The 25,667-nt window shown below is 37.6% G+C and overlaps 1 protein-coding gene across 1 annotated transcript; it reads left to right on the top strand.

The window, feature by feature from the left end:
• Positions 1 to 24,951: 24,951 nt before the first annotated feature.
• LOC145127752 (uncharacterized) lies at positions 24,952 to 25,296 on the top strand. The gene has a single exon (XM_079062886.1). The coding sequence runs from the start codon at positions 24,952 to 24,954 to the stop codon at positions 25,294 to 25,296; it is 345 nt and encodes a 114-aa protein (XP_078919012.1).
• The last annotated feature ends 371 nt before the right edge of the window (positions 25,297 to 25,667 follow it).

Genomic DNA, 25,667 nt, shown 5'->3' with positions numbered 1-25,667 from the left:
TATTTAACCAAGTATACATACCTGCATTCATACTAAAATCAGTGTCACTAGGACAGAAAAAAAGTATTACGATTGTTGGACAGCACAAGTAGACTTAGAGACATATGGTCAACCCTGGGAAGATGTAGCCTGATCAACTACATTATCCGAGGAGTGATTAGCATGTGCCTAAGTGTGGTTGTGAGGTTGCAAAAAGTCAAAAAACTTACCAACACTTCTATAACAAGAACAGTAGAACAGAACATAAACTTAAAATACTATAGGAGTATTTTGTGTTACTATTAATTACTTATCTGAGAACTAAAGGTCTTTATTAAGTATGTCAATAGTTGCGGAGTGGATACGCTAAGGTTATAGGTAACTAGGATGGCATAGACTTAGAATCTGTGATATTTGCTCTACTTCCTGTTCCTTGTTTGGTTGTGGGCTTAGAGTTAGGGTCACTTATTCGAAGGTCTATCCTGTCTAGGTTACCTATGACTGGTATGCACTACGCAAATGTTGGAGTAACTGATAAAGATCATCTTATAATTATCTAGTTAGTTCGTCTATTAATTATTTCCTTATCCCTTTTCTCGCGTAGATATAATGGCTGGATTCCATTTTCCTAGAGACCCGTACTATCCCAACAACGACAATGCAGGATGGCTGGGTGAAGAGCCAGAAGATGATCACCCAATCCTTTTGGATGATCACGAAGCTGAAGGCTTTTCTCATGGTTCTGACTCAGAGCCTGAAGTCAACAACCTACCCCCAGCTGCTCAAGACCCAAACCTGAACCCTCGTCCAGCATTTCAAGGACCCACACCTCTATAGGCCACAAACTTGAACAGATGGAGTCAGGAACATGGTCAACCCATACCCTACAATGGAGACAGAAGCTTCTACAACCTCACTGAGGGAGGTTCAGCTGACAGGGTCCTACCCATAATGGTCCGTTGGATTGCTCGGAACACCGATCAAGGTCGAGCAGCTATCGACCGAGTCATGGAGATTGACGCCAACTCTGGCATTAACACTGTCTGCATTCGCCAACTAGAGTCTGCTCATGAAAGGACTCAGGTCCGCAATGCAGTTCTACAGAGGGAACTTGCTGAAACCCAAGCTGAAGTCAGGGAACTTCGAGCACAGCAAGCAAGAACCGATAGGCGCGTGAGGGATATAGAACGCCTTCTGTCGGAATCGAGAACTCACTCTGGTAGTTCTCGTCGCCGATAGATTCTTATCAACTTCTCTTTTGGATATAACGTAGTTACGTTAAAAACTCTAGTCTATTTTCCTATCCTTGTAAATCTTAGACCTGTTAGGTCTTGATTAGGTCGTAGTTCTGTCAGAATGTTTCCATCTTGGTTGATGTAAGACCTACTTCTAGGTCATTTTTCCCGAACTCGTTACATCTGTAATTCCAGTATATTTGACAGATATCTAATCTCATGGAAATTATATCCAAATGCTTTCAATTTCAATCACTCGTACTATTCATTTGTGCTGTTGAACTATTGAGAGTTAGTCCATGAGTCATTCTCATCAACTCTTCTATTAAATTCTTATCAATGTCTTCATCTTCGTAAACTTATAGTTGGAAGATGCCTCCTCGTAAATCAACAAGACGCAATCCCTTCGCACCAACACCACCTACTCCTCAGTTCGACACGGCAGCTCTGAATGCTGTTGTAGCTGCGGCTGTGGCTATAGCCATGGCTCAATATCATTCATCTGGTTCCACTGGAGGAGGAACGCCTGTCCTATCTACTCATGGTGAAATCCCTATGCGCTTGAAAGAGTGCTCCTATAAGGACTTCACCAACTGCAAGCCATTGTCCTTCAAAGGGACTAGCGGAGTCATTTCCCTCTCGCAATGGTTCGAGAAAACCAAATCGGTTTTCGAAATCTGCTCCTGTCCAGAGGAGAGCAAGGTCAAGTTTGCTGCTTGCACCTTTGAAGTAAAAGCCCTAACATGGTGGAATAGCCATGTTAAGTCACTATCTCTTATAGTGGCTAATGGTATGGGCTGGGAAACTTTAAAAGACCTCATGATTGAGGAGTACTGCCCGAGGGGCGAGATCCAGAAGCTGGAGGAAGAACTGTGGAGCCTAACCATGAAGGGCTCCAACATAGTCGCCTACACTGCCAGATTCTGTGAACTGGTGGCCCTCTGTCCCAACATGGTTCATACTGAGGGAAAGAAAATCGAGAGATATATATGGGGGCTGATGCCACCATACCAGCGAAATGTTTTGGCATCACACCCCACTACATTTGATAGTGCCAAACGATTGGCACAGCGGCTCATAGACCATGGGGTTCGTACCCCGGCCGCAACAACAACCCTGGCCATCTCAGAACCAGCCAGAACCGCTAATTCCAAGCGGAAGTTTTGGGATGACAAAAAGAAGACAAAGGCTGCCAAAAAGCAGCAGGTCGTGGCAGTACATGCTGCGATAGCACCTGCCGCTGCTGCTTCGGTAAAGCAGTACGCTGGAAGTTTGCCTAAGTGCAACAAATACAACTTCCATCATGTCGGTGCCTGCCGGGAAATGCAGTGTTTGAACTGCAACAGGAAGGGGCACACTGCCCGTTTCTGCAAAGCTCCGGTTAGGCCAATCACCCAAATCCCCGGCGCTGGTGTGAGCCAAACTTGCTACGGTTGTGGCGAGGTGGGCCACTACAAAAGGAACTGCCCAAAGGCAGGGTTTGCCAGTGAAGTGGCAAGAGTTCTGGCCATAGGCCATGAGGAAGTGGTTGTCGACCCCACGGTGGTCACTGGTACGCTTCCCCTCGATAACTCTTATGCATGCATTCTATTTGATAGTGGAGCGGAGAGGAGTTTCGTGAACCAAAAATTTGCTCATTTACTTAAGCAAAAATCACGAGCACTTAAAGAACCGTTCACTATAGAAATGGCTAATGGAAAGACAGAGAGCACTAGCAGTATATTCATAGGGTGTACCCTAACACTTGATAGCCAGTCATTTTCGATCGACCTCATACCGGTTTCTATTAAAAGTTTCGATGTCATTATCGGCATGGATTGGTTGAGTCTTCATCGTGCCGACATCATGCAGCAGGTTGTAGCTGTTCATACTACAATAACACCTACTGCTACTGCGCCGCTGAAGCAGTATGCTGGAAGCTTGCGTAAGTGTAACAAATGCAGCTTCCACCATAATGGACCCTGACGGGAAATGCCGTGCTCTAACTGCAACAGGAAGGGGCACACTGCCTGTTTCTGCAAGGCTCCGACAAGGCCAATCACCCAAGTCCCCGACGCTGGTGTGGGCCAGGCTTGCTATGGATGTGGCGAGGTGCGTGTGACAACCGTCAATTTTGGCCAAGTCAAAGTCAACTAAAGTCAACAAGTCAAACCGGTCAACTCATTTAACCCTTGTATATTAGGGTTTCCATTATGTTCTTATTGAACAGCTCGCAATCCTAATACAAAGAATCACTTAGAGTTTTTCACGTGTTCGGAAATTCTAAACCCTAATCAGGGCAAGTGATGAAACTACTCGATAAAACATTATTCCTTAACCCTCGAGGGCATATAACAGTCATAACGAGACTTAACGGGGTGTACAAACCTTGCGTTGCGAAGCCAAACACTCAAAAAGGTCACAAAAGAAGTCTCTCCCAATCTCTTTCACTCTAACTCTCCCAAAACTCTCTAAGTAGGAGAAATCGCTACAAGTGTGTGTAATCTCTCCCAAATCTCTCCAAGTATGTGAAATCTCTCTCAAATCTCTCTCTGTATGAGAAATCTCTCCAAGTGTGTGAAATCTCTCCCAAATCTCTCTCTGTATGAGAAATCTCTCAAAGTGTGTGAAATCTCTCCCAAATCTCTCTCTGTATGAGAAATCTCTCCAAGAATGTGAAATCTCCCCCAAATCTCTCTCTGTATGAGAAATCTCTCCAAGAATGTGAAATCTCTCCCAAATCTCTCTCTGTATGAGAAATCTCTCCAAGAATGTGAAATCTCTCCCAAATCTCTCTCAAAATCTCTTTTGATCTTTTGTAATCATTTGGGGCATCCCGACACTTGACTTGGTGAAAAACCCTTCGAAACGGGACGATGCCTTGGAAAATAGTCTTTTAGGGCCGAAGTCCCCCTATAGGGACCAAACCCTCCTTGAACCGGAGTCTCCTTGAGTAGCCGCAGCCGGCGAGCCGCATCCACCGACCGCAGCCACCTGGAGCACCGCATCCAAGACGCCTCCGGTCCTACCTGCCGAACCCGCTTGCAGTACCAGCTCGGACCGCAGCCCCTTCTCCCTTCGGATCCACTTCAACGACCAAGACCGGAATCACCTCCTGACTTCGGATTTCCCATCTTCCACCCGGTTTTCGACCACGACTCCATTTTAAGTCCGTTTTCAAATATTTTAACGCGTGATTTTCTCCAAAAATCATATTTTAACATATAAGACCCTAAATATTCATAATTTAAACATATTTTTATGGAGATCCTTATTTAGAGAATAAAATCTAGTGGGTGAATATTTGAGGTGGAGTGTTGACTTTACTTTAGTTTATGACACAAGCAACCACCCACACCCACTCCATGACTAACCCACACCCCTCCCCACCATACCTGGTCATTCAAGAGTACTTTCCCCACCATTTGACCAGCCATACTCTTGGTCAAGTCTGAAATCTATCCTCTCTCCTAACACTTTATCTCATTTCTCTCATTTTTCCTCCAAAGAACACACACTTTTCTCTCACTTCTCTCTCTCTCAAATTCGAGACCCAAGGGCTGATCATCAAGTTTTCTTTCACTTTTGGTAAGTATATTCATCCTCCATATAATTATTTCACTTCCTTCTACTCAAATCATAGATATTTTACACAAACATCATCACATTCATGTTAGATCTTCAAATCTTCAAGGCATCTTCTTAGTGTTATTGAGTTGAACACTACCTTTCTCCATCATCCATCCACTGAAATCACTCAAGGTTAGTTCATACCCCTATATTTTCATGTTTTTCTTAAGTTTTAAGGGGGGGAATACAAGTTAAAACACCAAGAACACAACTAAACTCATTTAACAGCCTTCATCAGAAAAGTTCAACTCCATTCACGGACTGTTTTGGTCAACTTAAACATTTTAGTTTTCAAAACTGTATTAGGTGCAAATAGCTCAGGTTCATACCTTTAAAATGACTATTTTCACATCTCCATACGATGTTTTTACGATTTATGGTGATTTTTACAAAACTGCCTATCATTTCAGAAACAAATTCGGACCAGTCTGTGAATATGAACATTTTAACACTAGTTAAAGACTTCTAAAAATCATAATAAAAATTATGAATAAACTAGACACATTTTGTGAACTCTCAGAATTTACGAAATGAGTTTTCGACTTCGTATGAGTTTTCTAGGATTTTTCTAAAACATTGTAGAAAGGTAAAAATCTAGATAACAGTTTATAACTTTCATCACACTTTGTAACTTGTTGAGCAAAGTGTTAATATTGAAGATTTCATATTTTACAGGTGTTTCTTGATGTGGTATAATTACATAACAGATAAATACTCACTGAAGTGTAAGAATCCTCCACCATTACCATTAGTACAAAACAAGAATGATAAACATAGTTATATTTTGCCATACATTCGACTTACATAGAAAAGGGTTCTTATACACCACAAACAAACATACTAAACTATAATAGGTATAGTTAGGTTGCATATACATTACAAACATTTTGATAAGCTATAATAGGTATAGTTTATGTTCATTTACATTACAAAAGGTTTTCATACAAAAAGGGATACAAATACAAAGTACCGGTCTTATACAAAAAGGGGTACAAATACAAAGTACCAGTTTTCATACGAAAAGGGGTACATATACAAAGTACCGGTTTCATACAAAAAGGGGTACAAATACAAAGTACCGGTTTTATACAAAAAGGGGTACAAATACAAAGTACCGGTTTCGTACCAAAAAGGGGTACAAATACAAAGTACCAGGTTCACACAAAATAGTTTTTTTTATGATATTAAAACTATATTTCATCTAGAATTGTTAGACTTCAGCTATAATTGCTAAGTGATATGCCAGAGTTATATAAGAATCTAGTCACAATCGACTTAGAATTGGTGGGCCCGCCTCATCTCCTGTTCCTTGTTTGGTTGTGGACCTAAGGCAGACCCATTATATTCAACGGTCTATTTAACTTAAATCTTATATAACTTATATACACTGGGCGATTATAAAAGGAATCTATGGGTCCCTCTAGGGTTCATTATCGCATAACTTAGAAGCATACATTTCACACTTACTATAGAAAATATTGGATTTTCTGGAAATCAAACTCTATCGCTTTTACAAGGAAAACGGTTTCATTCTCAAACAAAACTCTTATGAACTCACCAACTTAATTGTTGAAACTTTTTTAAAACTACTTGTATTCTCAGGAAATCAGTGAAACAGGAAAACATCAGCACTTTGAGGATGGGACGTTAAATCGTCAAACAGTTTATTTTGTCATCATAATGTAATTGATTTTGAAACATGTAAACATATACTATGGTGTAACCTTTTCAATTATATTTATGATGGTTGTATTTACTTTGAGCACTATTATACTCGTTGTTGTGATACTTTACATGAAGTCCTCCACCCCCGGACGTTTCCTCCATCCTTGGTTTGGGGGTGTGACAGTGCGCCACTACCCGAAGGCAGGGAATGCCGGCGGAGTGGGAAGAGTTTTGGCTATAGGCCACGAGGAAGTAGTTACCGACCCTACAGTGGTCACTGGTACGTTTCTCCTCGATAACTCATATGCATGTATGCTATTTGATAGTGGAGCGGAGAGGAGTTTCGTGAACCAAAAATTTGCTCACTTGCTTAAACAAAAATCACGTGCACTTAAAGAACCATTCACTGTACGGAAAGACTAAGAGCACTAGCTGCATATACATAGGATGTAAATTAACTCTAGATAGCCATTCATTTCCAATCGACCTCATGCCGGTCTCAATTAAGAGTTTCGATGTCATTATCGGCATGGATTGGTTGAGTTCTCATCGTGCCGACATCATGTGTTATGAGAAAGTCGTTCGTCTTAATCTACCATCTAGAAAAACCCTAGTCATCTATGGCGACAAACACAGCACGAACCTTCGCATCATCTCAAGCATACAAGCCCAGAAGTACTTATGAAAGGAATTTCGCGCATTCCTTGCTCATGTTGTCGATGTGAGCCAAGAGACGAAGGACATAAAGAACATCCCAGTGGTACGCGATTTCCCCGACATCTTTCCAGAAGAACTACCAGGATTACCTCTGCAACGTCAAGTCAATTTCCGAATCGACTTAGTTCCAGGGGCTACCCCAGTAGCCAAACCGCCCTATCGTCTAGCACCAGCTGAGATGCAGGAGCTATCCAGTCAACTTAACGAATTGCTCAGCAAGGTCTTTATTAGACCAAGCTTCTCACCCTAGGGAGCACCAGTCTTGTTCGTCAAGACGAAAGATGGATCGTTCCGTATGTGCATCGACTACATAGAGCTGAACAAACTTACCATCAAGAATCGTTACCCACTGCCTCACATAGACGACTTGTTCGACCAACTACAAGGGGCGAATTACTTTTCAAATATAGATCTGAGATCCGGGTATCACCAGTTACGAGTGTTAGAGGAGGATGTTCCGAAGATAGCCTTCCGAACTCGTTATGGACACTACGAGTTTGTAGTGATGCCGTTCAGATTGACCAATGCACCCGCAGTATTCATGGACTTAATGAATAGGGTGTGTCGTCCTTACTAGGATCAGTTCGTCATTGTATTCATCGATGACATACTTATCTACTCTCGTAGTAAGGAGGAGCATAGTCAACATCTACGTCAGATGTTAGAAACACTGCGATCAGAGAAGCTTTATGTGAAGTTCTCTAAATGCGAACTTTGGATCCGAAGAGTCGAATTTTTTGGTCACGTGGTTAGCGAAGAGGGAATTCACATGGACCCTTCCAAAATCAAAGTCGTTGAGAACTGGTCAGCACCGAAGACGCCTACAAAAATTCATCAATTTCTAGGCCTCGCTGGCTACTATCGCAGATTCATTTAGAACTTCTCAAGGATTGCGAAACCGCTTACAACATTGACCCAGAAGGTTGTGGCCTTTAACTGGGAAGAGAAGCAAGAGAAAGCGTTTCAAATGCTAAAACGAGCCTTATACACCACACCGATACTATCCCTCCCAGAAGGGATAGAAGACTTCGTGGTATATTGCGATGCATCCAACCAAGGGCTTGGCTGTGTTCTGATGCAACGAGGTATGGTCATCGCCTATGCCTCAAGGCAGCTAAAGACACACGAAGTCAACTACACCACACATGCTCTTGAGTTAGGAGACACTACCTGTATGGTACAAAAAGCACTATCTTTACAGACCACAAGAGCCTTCAACATATATTCGACCAGAAGGAGCTCAACATGAGACAACGACGGTGGGTCGAGCTACTCAGTGACTACGAATGCGAAATTCGTTATCATCCCGGCAACGCCAACGTAGTAGCTGACACCCTAAGTCGGAAAGAATACTCTAGTCGTAGAGTCAAATCATTGACTATGACTATCCATTCACACCTGTCCACACAAATTAAGGAGGATCAGCTTGAAGCCTTGAAACCTGAAAATTTGGCGGGTGAATCCCTGAGAGGGATGGATAAAAACTTGGAAGTCAAGGGTGGCGGAGCTTTATATCTCATGGATCAGATCTGGACACCGAGACACGGTGGCGTCAGAGACTTGGTCATGACCGAGGCACACAACACTCGATATTCCGTCGACCCAGGTTCATATAAGATGTATCTGGATCTTAAAAAGTTATACTGGTGGCCTAGCATGAAAGCAGAGATTGCTACCTTCTTGAGCTAGTGTCTTACTTGCGCCAAGGTTAAGGTGGAATACCAGAAACCCTGAAGTTTACTTCAACAACCGGAGATACCTGAATGGAAGAGGGAGCGGATCACAATGGACTTTAGAACCAAGTTACCCAAGACAACGGGTGGTATCGATACCATTTGGGTGATCGTAGACATGTTAACAAAGTCCGCACACTTCCTACCTATCAAAGAGACTGACAAGATGGAGAAACTAACTAGAACATACATTAGAGATATCGTACGACTGCATGGTGTTCCCATATCCATTATCTCAGATAGAGATAGTATATTCACTTCTAGGTTCTGGCAGTCGCTACAAAGTTCCCTAGGAACTAGGCTAGACATGAGTACAACCTACCATCCGCAAACCGACGGACAAAGTGAGAGGACTATTAAAACTTTGGAAGATATGTTGCGAGCCTGTGTGATTGACTTTGGAAAGGCATGGGATATTCATCTACCCCTTGTAGAGTTTTCCTACAACACCAGTTATCACATGAGCATAAAGGCAACCCCATTTGAAGCCATCTATGGCCGTAAGTACAGATCCCCTCTGTGCTGGGCTGAGGTGGGCGACACTCAGTTAGCTAAAGGACGAGTTCCTGACAGCACTCTCACAGGTCCAGAGATTATTCGGGAAACAACAGAGAAGATCGTTCAGATTCGTGAATGAATGAAAGCCTCTAGAGACCGACAGAAAAGCTACGCACACAAGAGAAGGAAACCGTTGGAATTCCAGGTGGGCGACCGTGTTTTATTGAAGGTCTCACCCTGGAAGGGCTTGATACGCTTCAGAAAGCTAAATCCAAGATACGTAGGGCCTTTCGAGATTATCGCTAGAATCGGCCATGTAGCTTACAAACTCCAACTACCTCGCGAACTTAGGAACCTACATTCTACTTGCCACGTCTCGAACTTGAAAAAGTGTATGTCCAACGAGACTCTTGTAATCCCACTCGACGAGATCGAGATCAACGAGAGCCTCAACTTCATAGAAGAACCAGTAGAGATCAAGGACCGAGAGGTCAAGCAAACAAAGCAAAGCCGTATCCCGATAGTGAAGGTTTGCTGGAATGCTAAGCGAGGACCTGAATTTACTTGGGAGCGCGAGGATCAAATGAAACTGAAATATCCTCATCTGTTTACTTAGTTATTTGTAATTACTTAATTGCTTAAACTCTAATTTCGGGACGAAATTCTCTCTAACGGGGGGATGATGTGACAACCCGAAATTTCTATCTTGTACAATCATTCAATTTAATCAAAGTCAGACTCGTTTCTACCATCTTTTAGCATTGTTTAGAGTCTGTTTGAGTGGTCTAAGTCTTGTACATTCAAGGATAGGGTATAGGAATGAGTTACTAAAGTTCATAGTATTGTATTTGGGCTAAACACTCCTTCATGAGGAGTGTACGGCCGTACACCCATGGTGGCCGTGAACTCATGCCTATATAGAAGTTATGCCTTCATTTCTATTCGTTTCTCACACTTCCAAGTCAAGAAAAGTCAATTCTCTCTCAAGTATCATCGATTTCTTCACCTTGATCATCAAAGATTTAAGTATTTCTTCCATTTGTTAGTTGATGCATTGCTTTAACTAGTGAAGATCCATGTTTTCATATGTGAAATCACCTCTTTTGGTTAGATCTTCAAGTTTTCTCCAAGAACACCAAGAACACCTACTTGTTCTTGGGCCATAAACTCCTTAGAAGCCTTCAAAAATGTGAGTATCCCTCCTATCTGCTAGTTAAGCTTGCGAAACACTTGTTTTTAGCCTTGGATCATCATCTAAATGCATAATCATGAAGGGTGTATGACCGTACTCACCTCATATGGTCGTAAACCCTTGTTTAATGCATGTATTGGCCTCAAAAACACCTCATATCCCTACAATTGATCATAAAAACTTAGTGGATGCTAGATAGGTCCATAAAACACCCTTTTTCCATACTTCTTCCATAAGTGTACGGCCGTACACTCCATGACCGTACACTCATGTGGCCGTACACACATAGGTCGTACACACTCTTGTGTGGCCTTAAACCCCTTTGATGCAATCGTATGTGATTGTAACACTTCAATATAAGTGCTTCCTAGTCCCTAAGGTGGTTTCCTTGCATAATTAGTTTTATATACACTAATTATATACATATATGTGTCGTTATATGCTTAATAGGATCCGTTTGTGCTCGAGGTTTCAATTGACACTTAGCATCCTATATCGAACTTACATTCATATAACTCACTGCAGGTGAGTTCATACCCCTTAACTTATCTTTTAAATGATTTTAAATGCTTTTATGGGGGGGGGGATACAAGTAGAAACATTATAGTTATTATATCAATCACATGTAATTAATAACTATCAAACAAGTGGATTTCTTATTCTTCAAAACTGTGTTATCAAACAAACTACTTCAAATCGTTTTTACAAACTCTTTTATATGTTAAAATCTTTTATCAAAACTCTTTTAAAACTTATATATTGTCAAAATCATGTCTATATGGATATAGTTATATAAGTAGGATTGAAAGGGCTTAGGACTGATAACTCGCCTTATTTCCTGTTCCTTGTTTGGTTGTGGACTTAGGGTATCGGTTGTTTGTCCGAATGTCGTTTGAATCTTAGTTATATATTATGTATATGTATATAGATATAAAAGTTCTTCGTTCAGTTCAATACCTTTGGGTAGAAAAGGTGTTCAAGCAAGTTCAGTCATACAAACAACATTACTCCTAAACTATAATAGGTATAGTTTAGGAAGTCACTACTTACTATTTCTAGAACAATGAAACATACAAGAGTCAGTTCATACATGAGTCAGTTCTAACATACTATAATGAGAAACAATACTTACTATAATGAGAAACAAAGAGAACATACTGTACACTAGATAGAGAGAACATACTATACAAATACAAGAATACTATAACAATAATGTGAGCCACTACTTCATGGCATGGCAATATACTGTTGTGTCACGTTTTGTACCCAGAGTCTCCTGGAGGGAGAGCGTGAATTTGTGTATAGATCTATATAGGATTGACCATCCTACACCTTGCTGCTAGCTACAGTGGGACCTGCAGGTCTACGGGTGACGAATGTCATATCATTTTGACGTCTTGAACGTCGTGTTATACTAGTCAATCAAGTATGGTTACAATCTTATCACATTTTACCTTAATTAAAAAAACAGGTTTAAGGTAGTTTGTACATTGGTAGTTACTTAGATAAAACTACAGTACATCTTTATTTTCCCATTTCATTCACATTGTGATCTTCTCACATAAACGGTAATGAAAACTATATTTTGGTAATGATAGTCATACTTTGGGAAAACACTCACTTTTACAAAAGAACAAACATAAAGAACAGTTGGGTCTTGGTAGAAGATTACTTTAGTAGAAAATATAGGATTTTCTAGGAAGTTTACAAACATTTACATCAAACACTTATAAACTTTTACATCAAACATTTACAAACACTTTCTTCAAACTTATACAAACAACGACACTAAAATACTTATGAACTCACCAGCTTTAATGCTGATCTACGCTTTCAAAATAACTTGTATTGTAAGGTCACCAGTAGACAAGTACCGATGACTAGGTTTTGAGAAGATGGAGCACATTCAAGACTCATCTCTTATTTTGATTCTTATTTTTGGTGTCTTATAAACTATTCAGAACACACTTGTATTAAATTATACTATTAATGAAACGGATGATGTTCTTGCTTGTTTTACTATTATGCATTGTTATGATACTGTACATGACGTTCTCCGCCCCCGAACGTTTCCGGCGTTCTGGTTTGAGGGTGTGACAGATTTGATTTTTCTGAATATAATAAATACATATTAGTGTGGAGTCATGTGTTCTTCATTTACTCAACATATTGGTATCATAGCCTACGATCATGGCTATAAACGAAAACATATTGCAACCCCAATTTTCCAAGTTAAACGTAAAAAAATTATTACCACTGGAGCATTCAGATGAAAGTGTTGTACGTGTCCTAAGATATTTGGAGTATCATGCAGAATGGAATGAATGAACCTGCAGATCCTAGCACCTTAACAGCACAACAAACAATTGATTTGAATGAATCAATGAAGAAAGACAATAAGCAATTGTTCATTTACCAAGCAATAGATGAAGTGATTTTTAAGAGAATCTCGCCATCTTCATCTTCAAATGAAACATGGGATTTGTTGCATAGAACATACAGGGGAGAAGACAAGGTTAAAGTTATACGACTCAAACCTTAAGATATCAATTCGATAATCTTCACATGAAGAACTCAGAGACAATAGAGGAGTTCTATAATTAAGTAATCTTACTCTTAAATCAGTTGAGACTAAATGGGGAAACCATTGATGATAGAAGAATTGTTGAAAAAAATCTTAAGAAGCCTAACCAGAAAATTCGAATATGTAGTTGTTGAGATTGAAGAGTCAAAAGGCTTATCCACATTTTCTCTGGAAAATATCCTTGGGATGTTACAATCCCATGAATTAAGGATGAGGCAGTTTGACTTTTCTCACTCTGAAAATGCCTTCAAAATACATTCATCAATTCAATGGAATCCCAATACAAAAGAAAATAAATCTCCTGGTCAAAAGGACAAACAAAGTGAGACTTCTTCTTAAGGGAAAGGATGTGCTAAATCATTCTCACAAATTCAATGCAATTACTTCCAGAAATTTGGACATACATTCAAAGTATGTAGAAAACGAATTGCAGATGAAAATAGAAACTCAATCCTTATGCTTCAAGAAGAGGACAATCAGGAAGAAACAATTTTCATGTTGTTTACTACACAAAACAACACACAAGAAGACACATGGTTCCTTGATAGCGATTGGAGCAACCACAAGACCGGAAATATTGATTTGTTTACTAGTCTAAAATATTTCGAGAAGAAAGAAGTACGTACTAGTGATTGAAAAATACTAGACGTTCAAGGATGTGGAGACATACTGGTCAATACAAAGATTGGTAATAAAAGGCTACCAGACGTTTACTTTGTCCCTAGGCTTAAACATAATTTGTTAGGTGTTGGTCAATTGATTCTCAAAGGATACAACATACACTTTAAGGAAAATTCATGTGAAATCAGATATGCAAGCAATAAACTATTGGGAAAGGTACTCATGACGTCAAACAAAATGTTTCCTTTACGATTCTTAGATGATAATATTTTCTCTTTTAAAGTCACAAATGATGAAACATCTCTTGTCTAGCATCAACGCTTTGGACACATTAACTATGGTTCACTCATTTACATGCACAAACGTGATCTCGTTCGTGGTTTACCCAATATAGACAAAAGTGATAAGATTTGTGAAGGTTGCATAATGGGTAAAGACTCAAGGGAATCCTTTCTATAAGAAATGGTTTGGAGGGTAGCAAAACCTCTAGAACTTATACATTATGATGTTTGTGGTCCTATGAAAACACCCTACTTTGGGCGAAATATATACATGTCACACCCCGCTAAAGCGGAAACACGAGGCATGGCAGTATAAAGTCAGGTAAAGAAATCTAGAAGATTGCATTCATGATGATTGGTTAGAAAAGTGAGTTTTCATCATTTCTTTGAGTAAATCTTTTGAAATGTTTTAAAGATATCATGATAAACTTATATTCTAGTCATGTTTCCAGAGATCAAAAGATTAAAAATTATCAAAATGTATACATGCATTTATGAACAAAATTTTGTTTCTCAAAAACTCTTAACTTGAGTTTGATGTTTTAATCCTTAAAATCGATTTTTGCACTAAGATCATGAACATGCAACCTTGTTTATCATACATGCATGGTGTTAAAACACATCCATGATGTTCTAAAAACCATTTTAACAAAAAGAAAACAAGTTTGAAGAAGATGAAGAAGGAGAAGAAGGAGAAAGTATAAGAAAATAGCAAAACTTGAAGGAAAAGTGAAGTAGAATGAAAGAAAATTCGGGAGTACCTTCAAGATTACTTCAAATGAAGAATATTTAGAGTTTAAGGTGTGTTCTTGGAGCCATTTTTCTGTAACTTTTCGTGGTTAGGGTGAGGGGAAGAGAGAAAATGTGATGGTGATGAAGAGTGTGAGAGAGAATGAGGAGGTGAAGTGTGGAGAGGTGAGAAATGATTCAAATTTTGGGGAAGAGAGATAATGGGAGAGAGAGGACGAATTTTAGGGGGGGGAGAGGCTCCCTCTCTCTTGTTTATTTTATAGAAATTCAGATCTTTTATAAAAATATTCAACTTTTTATAAAATGTGCACCTTAACCTAGTTTTTATGCATAAAACTCTTGATTTTGACTTATAAATCAAGGGTAAATGTTAATAACTAAATCTATATTTTTCATTGATTGTTATTCATAATAATTGTTATGATAAGATAATATTATAAGGTTCATAATTATTTTTATAGGATTTTTAAGGTTAAAGTTTATAAATATGAGTTTTTAGGGATTTTAGGGTTTTTAGGGTTTTTTCGGATTTTGCTAAACTTTAGATATCAAGGTAAATTGAATCTTTGAGACTTCAAATTATTTTTGTGTTTCCTAACTCTTATTCAAGTTAGAAATAATGTTTATAATTTACTTTTATCGGTTTATTGGCATTCTATGTAGTGATTCTGAGATCCAAACGAAATTGAGTAATCAAGTATACTAGTCCTAGTCTTCAACTGTGACTTACGTTCCAACGAGACTAGGACCTAATTTCTACCACTAGGTCAAGTGCATGATGTGTGTATATGATTCATGAAAAGGTGTTCGAGTCAAAGAGTGACCTAAATATAGATATTCACTACAGTTAAGTAGTTGTAGAATTCACATATCAATATGAAATCTATGTATACTATCCATTGATTCTAATTGTTTCCAAGTTTCTAGTAGGTTATAACTTAGTTTCTAGTTACTAAGTCTAGTATGTGTCGTGCTTACACGTACAACTAAGTTTATCAAATCTAGAACCGACTCGAATTTTGACGGTTGTCACAGTCTCCCCCGGTTGAATGAATTTCGTCCTGAAATTCAATTCGTGACGTATTCTATTAGAACTCAGTCGAATACAATTGCATAGCTGGAGAGGTGTTGACTTGAAGTGTTCTTTGATTATTTTGGGTTTATTTCGTCAAAGGAAGAACCCAATTCTTTAGCTATAGTCAAATTTGTGTTTCCTTAATTCGAGTTCTTTTGTTTAGATTATGGAAAATTTGGTTCATGGAATCATGATCCAACCACGGCGACCTAGTCGGAAAAGATCATCTAGTTAGATATTATCTGAATTAAGAGAGCGGTATAGGTTTTGCTGAAGCACCAACTACACTGAGCGTTAAATCCGCATTGATCCTTAAGTTGCATTCTAAATTAGCACTAAGTGTAAATTCGCCTCCTAATTAAGAAGAGATTAGGAACAATTTGTTCACTTCCGGGTTGGCTATTACATCTGGAAAATATATATTCCGAAATAAGAATGGGTAGCACGAATGAGAGGGGAAGCGATCGAGGGTAAGTTCCTAAAAATACGTACTAAGGGTAGACAACGAAGTTTTGGTACATCTCAAATGTAAAGGCTATTTAAGTGTCGTCTACAAAATAAATTACGAAATGATTGAGGATCTCCGAGGCTATAACTACTACTACGGTTACTCTTACAATAATAGAACTATATTCTAAGAGTATATATAATTACAGAGTCGTTGTTTCTAATGAAGGCGGTGAAAGTTTATGATATTTTAAATCACATTGTGTAGATAGCATTTTGAGTGTTTAGATACGACAAGTAATCTCAGTATTATCAAAATGTTTAAGAATTCCAAGATAATGAAGATACATGAGTGACGATCTAACGAAGTAGTAAAATAATAAAAAGATAAATTAAAGTTAAAGATTTAAGTCGTTAATGAGGGAATTTATATAGAAATATTGATATTACGCTTTTTGAAAAATTGTCCGGTTGTTTAAGTCAGGACAAATTCGAGTTTACGAGGAGTCAGAATACTTATGAAAACAAGTTTGAGAGTTTAGGAACTCACTGAAAATTGCAAAGTAAAATACTATTTTAAGAAAGGTGTAAAAATGTCAATCTTTCAAAATAGTGCATTCATAATTTAGTGTTTCTACAAAAACAATCATTTAGAGAATAGATAATCGTAAAATTCAAAACTCTTGATGTATTTAAATAAAAGAAGAAACACAAGGAAACATATCATTCACATATATTTTTCGGATTTTGAAAAATGATAAGAACAAGGGTAGTCACCTTGTGTATTAATAGTAGGGAAATACAATGAAAATTACGCGATTAATCAAGTTTTTAAATTTAGAGAAAAATGAGCAAGTGTAAATAAGGATTACTTGTTTAACAGTAGATTTCAAAACAAAAATAAGATGTATATGATAAAAGGTGTAATTGAATATATAAACGTTGACTAAATCAAAATTATGTCTCACGACTATACACGTATTAATCGCTCAAAACGAAAGGGTAGACTTCTAGTCTGTATGTATACGAACATGATACCAGGAGCAAAATAGACACAAACAAAGTTAGACAATGTATAATGTTACTATTATGGGCGTGCGAGATCTAAAATCTTCTCAGGAGAGCGAGAAATCAAGTTCGGGGGAAAGAAAAAGGAAGGTAGCGGCGGCAATGATTGCTATTGTTAAAATTATAAGAACAATACCTATAGGTAGATTTAAAACCAGGTTGAGATATATTTCAAACTTCAATATTTGATGTATATTGATGGTTACATAAAAATGAAGAAGTTTTAAAGTGTTTGCTAAAAATTCATGAGTTATCTATTAAATTAAACTCCATTTGTGAAAAAGAAGAAGCACTACAAATGGTAATTGAAAATCTGATAGTGTTGACCTTTTAGACTAGGGTCCAACAATGGTTAAAATGGATAAGGTAAAGACTCAATATATTTAGAAGAATAATTATTCAGTGTTGAGAGTGTATCACTGGAAATTTAAAAGTGAACACTAAGTTTTCAAATGCTATAAATTTTAAAAACTTTATAGATTATAAAACTATATTGAAGCAAAGTACACAAATAATGTATGTTTTGAAATACAAGCATTAGAGATGTCTTATAAACATGTTTGAAGTAGAAATTTGCATAAATATCATGTTGGGTTTTGAGAAAACACGTTAAAGTAAATTACAATGTCTAAATGAGAAAGCTGTTAAAAATGTCAAAACAAAAGTGTTTTGAAGATTCAATGAAGCTTTTACACATAAAATGAACTTCAATGTCATAGGTCTATGTTTTGTAGTAAAGAGTTTAAACACGATTATAAAAGAAAATGTTTCTAGTTTTTCGAAAACGTGCCAAAATGGTAAGCAAGGTTTAAAATGGTTTATATGCCCTTAAAATCACATCTATCCATTGAAATGGATTTGAAATGAAATTGAAATAGCAAGATTAAAACCAATATTGGTTAAATTAAGTTTTGAAGAAAAGTGTTATGTTAAAGCAAGTTGTCAAAAGAATTTTAGCGATAATATGGCTTACATTGTTAGGAAAGGTCTAGTAAGTTCTATGAAGTGGTTATAAAATATTTTATCGATGATAAGTAAAACCGATGAAGCGAAATAACTTTTCGATGGAAGATTAAGAAGTAAAGAATAAGCATGTTAGTGTAGCTGATCGTACCTAAATACTAAGGAGAGTACAAGGCGAGTATCGATGTCTTTTCCCCAAGATAAACGACAAGAATTTTTTTTTTTGAAAAATGTTTTATGGTGTCAATGCAGTTTACGACCTTTTATAGAGATCAAAGGGACATCCTATGTAAAGTTTTAAGCTCAAGGTGGGAAACAACCTAGAGCTAAATCGTAGCGTAGTAATAAGGTCTCACGTATGGGTTAAACCTCCGTGTCTCCTCGTGAGTCGAATCCGGAATGCCCGCCAATGGTATCCAAGTGATTACTTAGAAACGACTCATCTACCTCCTTACACGATGCTCCAATTTTCATCTGTGTCGGTATCAGAACACTTTCCTAGTTGTATCTCTAGTATGAAGACGATGAAGAGGTATTGAGGAATAATTGGTATAGGTTTCGACTTAAGATTATTACCAGTGTATATCTAGCTACTAACCTTACATCTAAAGTCAATAGCTACCAAGGAATACTCATTCTCAGTACTATGTGCATTGCTCCTAGTGTGGCTAGTGATATAACCTAAGTGGTTAACCTAGCACTTGATAAGGGAAAAGAATATTTCTAAATAAAGGCATTGTTATAAAAGTGCATTTAGTTTCTAAGTGTATCTAGATGAATGCCTATAATATGCAATGCTCGTACGCACACCGAAAAATTTTGTTTATCAAAAGTTTATGTTGAAAATTGTTTTGAACATAATTCTACTATAACCGTTTCCAGCCTCACATTAACTTTCCTTAATTAAGCATAGTTGGCCAGGCTATACTTAATTAAAGTCCAATAATGCGTACTCGAATTAGTTATACCAGTAGTATGTTCAGTATTTAAAAAAAAAGTTTAGAAATTTTTTGGCTATAGTTGTGGTTCTCCAAAGGAAAACCGGTATTCTCTATAACCTTCGGCTCTGATACCATTTCTGTCACACCCCGCTAAAGCGGAAACATGAGGCATGGAAGTATAAAGTCAGGTAAAGAAATCTGGCAGATTGCATGCATGATGATTGGTTAGAAAAGTGAGTTTTCATCATTTCTTTAAGTAAATCTTTTGAAATGTTTTAAAGATATCATGATAAACTTATATTCTAGTCATGTTTCCAGAGATCAAAAGATTAAAACTTATCAAAATGTATTCATGCATTTATGAACAAAATTTTGTTTCTCAAAAACTCATAACTTGAGTTTGATGTTTTAATCCTTAAAATCGATTTTTGCAGTAAGATCATGAACATGCAACCTTGTTTATCATACATGCATGGTGTTAAAACACATACATGATGTTCTAAAAACCATTTTAACAAAAAGAAAACAAGTTTGAAGAAGATGAAGAAGGAGAAGAAGGAGAAAGTATAAGAAAATAGCCAAACTTGAAGGAAAAGTGAAGTAGAATGAAAGAAAATTCGGGATTACCTTCAAGATTACTTCAAATGATGAATATTTAGAGTTGAAGGTGTGTTCTTGGAGCTATTTTTCTGTAACATTTCGTGGTTAGGGTGAGGGGAAGAGAGAAAATGTGATGGTGATGAAGAGTGTGAGAGAGAATGAGGAGGTGAAGTGTGGAGAGGTGAGAAATGATTCAAATTTTGGGGAAGAGAGATAATGGGAGAGAGAGGACGAATTTTAGGGGGGGAGAGGCTCCCTCTCTCTTGTTTCTTTTATAAAAATTCAAATCTTTTATAAAAATATTAAACTTTTTATGAAATGTGCACCTTAACCTAGTTTTTATGCATAAAACTCTTTATTTTTGACTTATAAATCAAGGGTAAATGTTAATAACTAAATATTTATTTTTCATTGATTGTATTTCATAATAATTGTTATAATAAGATAATATTATAAGGTTCATAATTATTTTTATAGGATTTTTAAGGTTAAAGTTTATAAATATGAGTTTTTAGGGCTTTTAGGGTTTTTAGGGTTTTTCGGATTTTGCTAAACTTTAGATATCAAGGTAAATTGAATCTTTGAGACTTCAAATTATTTTTGTGTTTCCTAACTCTTATTCAAGTTAGAAATAATGCTTGTAATTTATTTTTATCGGTTTATTGGCATTCTATGTAGTGATTCCGAGATCCAAACGAAATTGAGTAATCAAGTATACTAGTCCTAGTCTTCAACTTTGACTTAAGTTCCAACGAGACTAGGACCTAATTTCTACCACTAGGTCAAGTGCATGATGTGTGTATATGATTCATGAAAAGGTGTTCAAGTCATAGAGTGACCTAAATATGGATATTCACTACAGTTAAGTAGTTGTAGAATTCACATATAATTGTGAAATCTAAGTATACTATCCATTGATTCTAATTGTTTCCAAGTTTCTAGTAGGTTATAACTTAGTTTCTAGTTACTAAGTCGAGTATGTGTCATGCCTACACGTACAACTAAGTTTATCAAATCTAGAACCGACTCGAATTTTGACGGTTGTCACAATACATGCTTACATTCATAGATGAATTTAGCAGAAAACATGGGTTTATTTCCTTAAGTACAAATCGGAAGTGTTTGCATCATTTAAAGAGTTTAAGACTTTGTAGAAAAGCAAAGTGGTTTCACAATCGATGCTTTGAGGTCTGACTGTGGAGGAATGTGTACCTCTCATTTCTTCCTAAATATTTTGAAAGACAATGGGATTCATCATCAACATACCACTCGCTATCCCCCCCCGCAAAAAAAAAGGGTGAGCGAAAGAAAAAATAAAACCATTATGGATATGGCTCGAAGCATGCTACAGAGTAAAAATTTGGTTGATTTTATCTGGGCTGAGGCTGTAGTATGTGTAGTATACCTATTAAATCATGGCTATACTAGGAGCCTCACCTGTAAAACTCCTCAAGTCGCTTGGTTTGGATACAAACGAAGAATATCTCACTTAAAAATATTTGGATGTGTAGCCTATTCTCATGTTCCCAATCAAAAGAGAGGAAAACTGGACAAAAAGTCTAAAAAGGTGATCTTTGTTGGCAACAGTGAGAGTTCAAAGGCCTACGAGTTATATAATCCGGTCACAAAGAAGGTAGTTTCTAGTAGGGATGTTATTTTCGACGAGAGCAAGGAATGGAATGAACCTTTGGGAGAAATCACTACAACTCATATGCAAACAATAAACGAGGAAGAAACTACAACACAAGATAATGATAACAAAAACTCTGATTCACCACCACCACAAGACAATCATCAACATACGTCATCAAATGGTGAAACCTCATATTCTACATCACCACCTTCTTCTAATTCACCTCCAACAAAAACAAGGAGTATGAGGGACTTGTATTATGCTACTCAAAGGTTAGATTTCGATGAATATGTTGACTTTGCACTGTTTGTAGATGCAGATCCTATTACTTTTGATGAAGCTCTCAAACACGAAAAATGAAGATTGGTAATGGATGAGGAGAAAAAATCTATTACAAAAAAGAACACTTGGAGCCTAGTTGATCTTCCAGATAATCACATATCAATTGGAGTTAAATGGGTTTATAAAACCAAGATGAATGAAAAGGTATAAATAGATAAGCACAAAGCAAGGCTTCTCATGAAAGGGTATAAACAAAGGTTCAGAACTGATTATAGGGAAGTAGTCGCACCGGTTGCTCGCTTAGAAACCATATGATTGATCATTTCTTTTTTGGATCAATATGGATGGAGCATTCACCAGATGGTTGTTAAATCGGATTTTTTAAATGGTCCATTAAAATAAAAGGTTTACATTGATCAACCTAATGGATATGTCAAGAAAGGTGAAGAGCACAAGGTATGTCGATTAAACAAAACCTCATACGGGCTTAAGCAGGCACCACGAGCCTGGTACATCAGAATTAACATGTATTTTTTTGAAAGTGGGTTCAAGAAGTGGTCACAGGAACATACCCTCTATGTTAAGAAGCAAGAAGGTAACTTGCTCATGGTTTGTGTCTACGTGGATGACTTAATCTTTACTGGGAATTCCCTTAAAATGATTGAAGCTTTTAAAGTCTCCATGAAAAACGAGTTTGAGATGACTGATATGGGAATGCTACATTAATTTCTGGGAATAGAGGTAAGACAAACAACAGACTTAATCTCAATTACTCAACAAAAATATGCAAGAGAAACAATGGACAAATTCAATGTGGGAGAGGCAGCATAGCAACACCAATGGAATTTGGACTATATGCTATCTAAAGATTCATCAGAAGAATGTGTTAACCCAAGCTTATATAGATGCATGGTAGGAAGTTTGATGTACCGCACAACAAGGTCGGATATTATGTTTGAAGTTAGTAAGATCAGTCATTTTATGGAGAAACCGAAAAAGAGGCATTGGGAGGCTGGTAAAGGATTTTATGGTTCATAAAGGGTTCAATGGATCATGGAATTGTTTATAGGAGAACTAAATATCCATATTTAAGAGGCTTCAGTGATAGCAACTTTGGAGGGAATAAATATGATAGTAAAAGCACATCAGGTTACTTATTTAACTTGAGATCTGGAGCCATATGTTGGCAGTCAAAGAAGCAAATCATAGTTGCACTCTCATTAGAAGAAGCCGAGTATATGACTCTCTCCTTTGTAGGGTGTCAAGAAAATTGGCTAAGAGGAATTCTCGAGGAACTTGAAAATCCTCAATAATCATCGACCTTGATTCATTGTGACAACAAATCAACTATTGTTCTCACCAAGAACCCAATGTTCCATGGGAAAAGCAAACATATCAGAATAAAGTATCACTTCATTCTTGAGCTAGTTGAAAGAGGAGAGATCGATGTAACTTTCTGCTCTACAAAGTACCAAGTTGCTGACATTTTTAATAAGGCCTTACAAGTAGGAGTCTTCAATCATTTAAAGAAGCATCTTGGGATGGAACAAGTTTAGCTTATGAGGCAATGTTAAAGATATATAAATAAACTTTTTGCTTTTATGTACAAAATAGTGCCTTTATCCAATGGGTGTCTCTAAACGGTGCTTTAGTTGGTAACTATCAAATGACAATTACGTTAGTAGTTATTGATAGTTATGAAGGCTAGTATAAATATGTATGGAATGAAATATATGGAAGATTTGATGCTTCAAAATATTATAAATACATATTAGTGTGAACTTATGTGTTATTTATTTACTCACCAAAAATGCTACAAATATTAGAAAGAGTCCACATGAAGCTCAACTCAGCGAATTGCACATTTGGCGTATAGGAAGGAAAATTCTTGGGGCACTATATCACAAGTGAAGGGATAGAACCAAGCCCAGATAAGGTAAAGTAATTTTAGTCATAGTAGAACCAAGGAATTTAAAGGACATCCAAGTGCTAACTTCCATGGGAAGGTTCATATAAAGAACAACAGACTAAGCTTTGCCGTTATTTTAAACACTGAAGGGTTGTGTGGACAATCGTAACTTCTGTTCGACACCACAGGTTGAACAAGCATTACAAAACTTCAAAAAAGGATTTCCAGATGTTAGCAACTCTGGCTAGTCCCATTCCAGGGGAGACACTTTCGATATATTTATTTGCCACGAATGATGCCACATCGGCGATCTTGACAATCAAAAGAGGAGAGAGGTAATTGCCAATATATTTTGTCACTAGAGCACTGAAAGGCGCATAAATAAATTATCCCGTACCAGAAAATGTGGTATTGGCATTAGTCTACGCAACAAGAAGATTAAGGGAATACTTCCAAGCCCACCGTGTGGAGGTACTAACAACACAACCTCTCAAACACCTCTTGTTAAAACCAAAGAAACTGGGAAGGCTAGCGAAGTAGGACATCGATTTGGGAGAGAACGACATAGAATACCACCCGAGGAAAAGCATTAAGGGTCAAGCTTTGACAGATTTCTTGACATAAATACCAGGCAACAAGTATAATAGTCATAAAGAGAAAAGCAAGGACCATAAACAACCTGGCCATGCAGAAATGCAACACGTATGGACTCTATACAAGGACGATAATGCGGGCAAGGAAGGGTCAAGACCCGGACTCATCCTTACCAACCCTGGTGGAGATGAGGTAACTTATGCATTTCGATTCGATTTTGAGACATCCAATAACGAAACTGAATATGAGGCCTTACGAGTCGGACTCCTTTTGGTGGTTAAAATAGGGGTCAAGCATTCTAAGTCTTGTTTGATTCATTGCTTGTTACAAACCAAATCAAGGGGACGTACAACACACGAGACATATGAATGGAAAAATATGTAAATGCGGTAAGCAAGATAGCAATATATTTTGATATGTTTATGATCGAACAGATAAGGCGAAGCAAAAAAAAGAGCTGACATGTTAAGTAAGCTAGTAGCAACAACGTTTAATCACCTGTTAAAAAGGGTACTGGTAGATGTGTTGTACCACAGAAGCATAGATAAAGGACTGTCAAAAAGTCCCCACACTTCATGATTAATGATGGTAGTGTATACAAAAAGGGATACTTGACTCTCTGGCTGAAATGCATTAAAGATGTTAAGGAAGAAGAAGTGCTCCAGAAAACGCATGATGGGGAGGCGGGAGCACACGAAGGAGAAAGGGCGTTAACTGGTAGAATCCTACGAATGGGATTTTACTGGCCAAACATGTATGCCAAAGAAGAAGAAATTACAAGGCAATATGCGGAGTGCCAAAGCTTCTCGTCGGTACAAAGGATGCCATCAACCGAACAAACTAACATCGCCATCCTTTGGCTTTTCCACCGGTGGGGAATTGACATTGTGGGTCCTTTCCTGGAGGCCCCTGGGAGATAAATTCCTAATTGTTGCGGTCGATTATGTTATCAAGTGTATAGAAGTAGAGCTCTTAGCAGAAATCATGGGGATATCAATAATCAAGTTCATGCGGAAGAGTATAATTACTCGCTTTGGAATACCAAGGGTGGTGATCATCGATGACATGATATAGTTCGCAGAAAACCCATTAAAGGGTTGGTGCAAAGGCAAACGTATCCAACAACGCTTCACTTCCATGGCACACCCAAAAGCTAATCACCAAACAAAAGTGTCAAACAAAACACTGGTGAATGGCATCACAAAACGTTTGGCAAAGCAAAAGGAAATTGGGTCGTTGAACTTCCCAGTGTGTTGTGGTCCTATCGTGTTGGGTTTGAAAGTGATTGTGA

Source organism: Lactuca virosa, chromosome 7, assembly GCF_052849685.1.
Source record: "Lactuca virosa cultivar CGN04683 chromosome 7, Lactuca_virosa_CGN04683_v6, whole genome shotgun sequence".
Lineage (NCBI taxonomy): Eukaryota > Viridiplantae > Streptophyta > Magnoliopsida > Asterales > Asteraceae > Lactuca > Lactuca virosa.
Note: the sequence above shows the minus strand (reverse complement) of the source record. Positions and strands in the feature narration are given on the sequence as shown.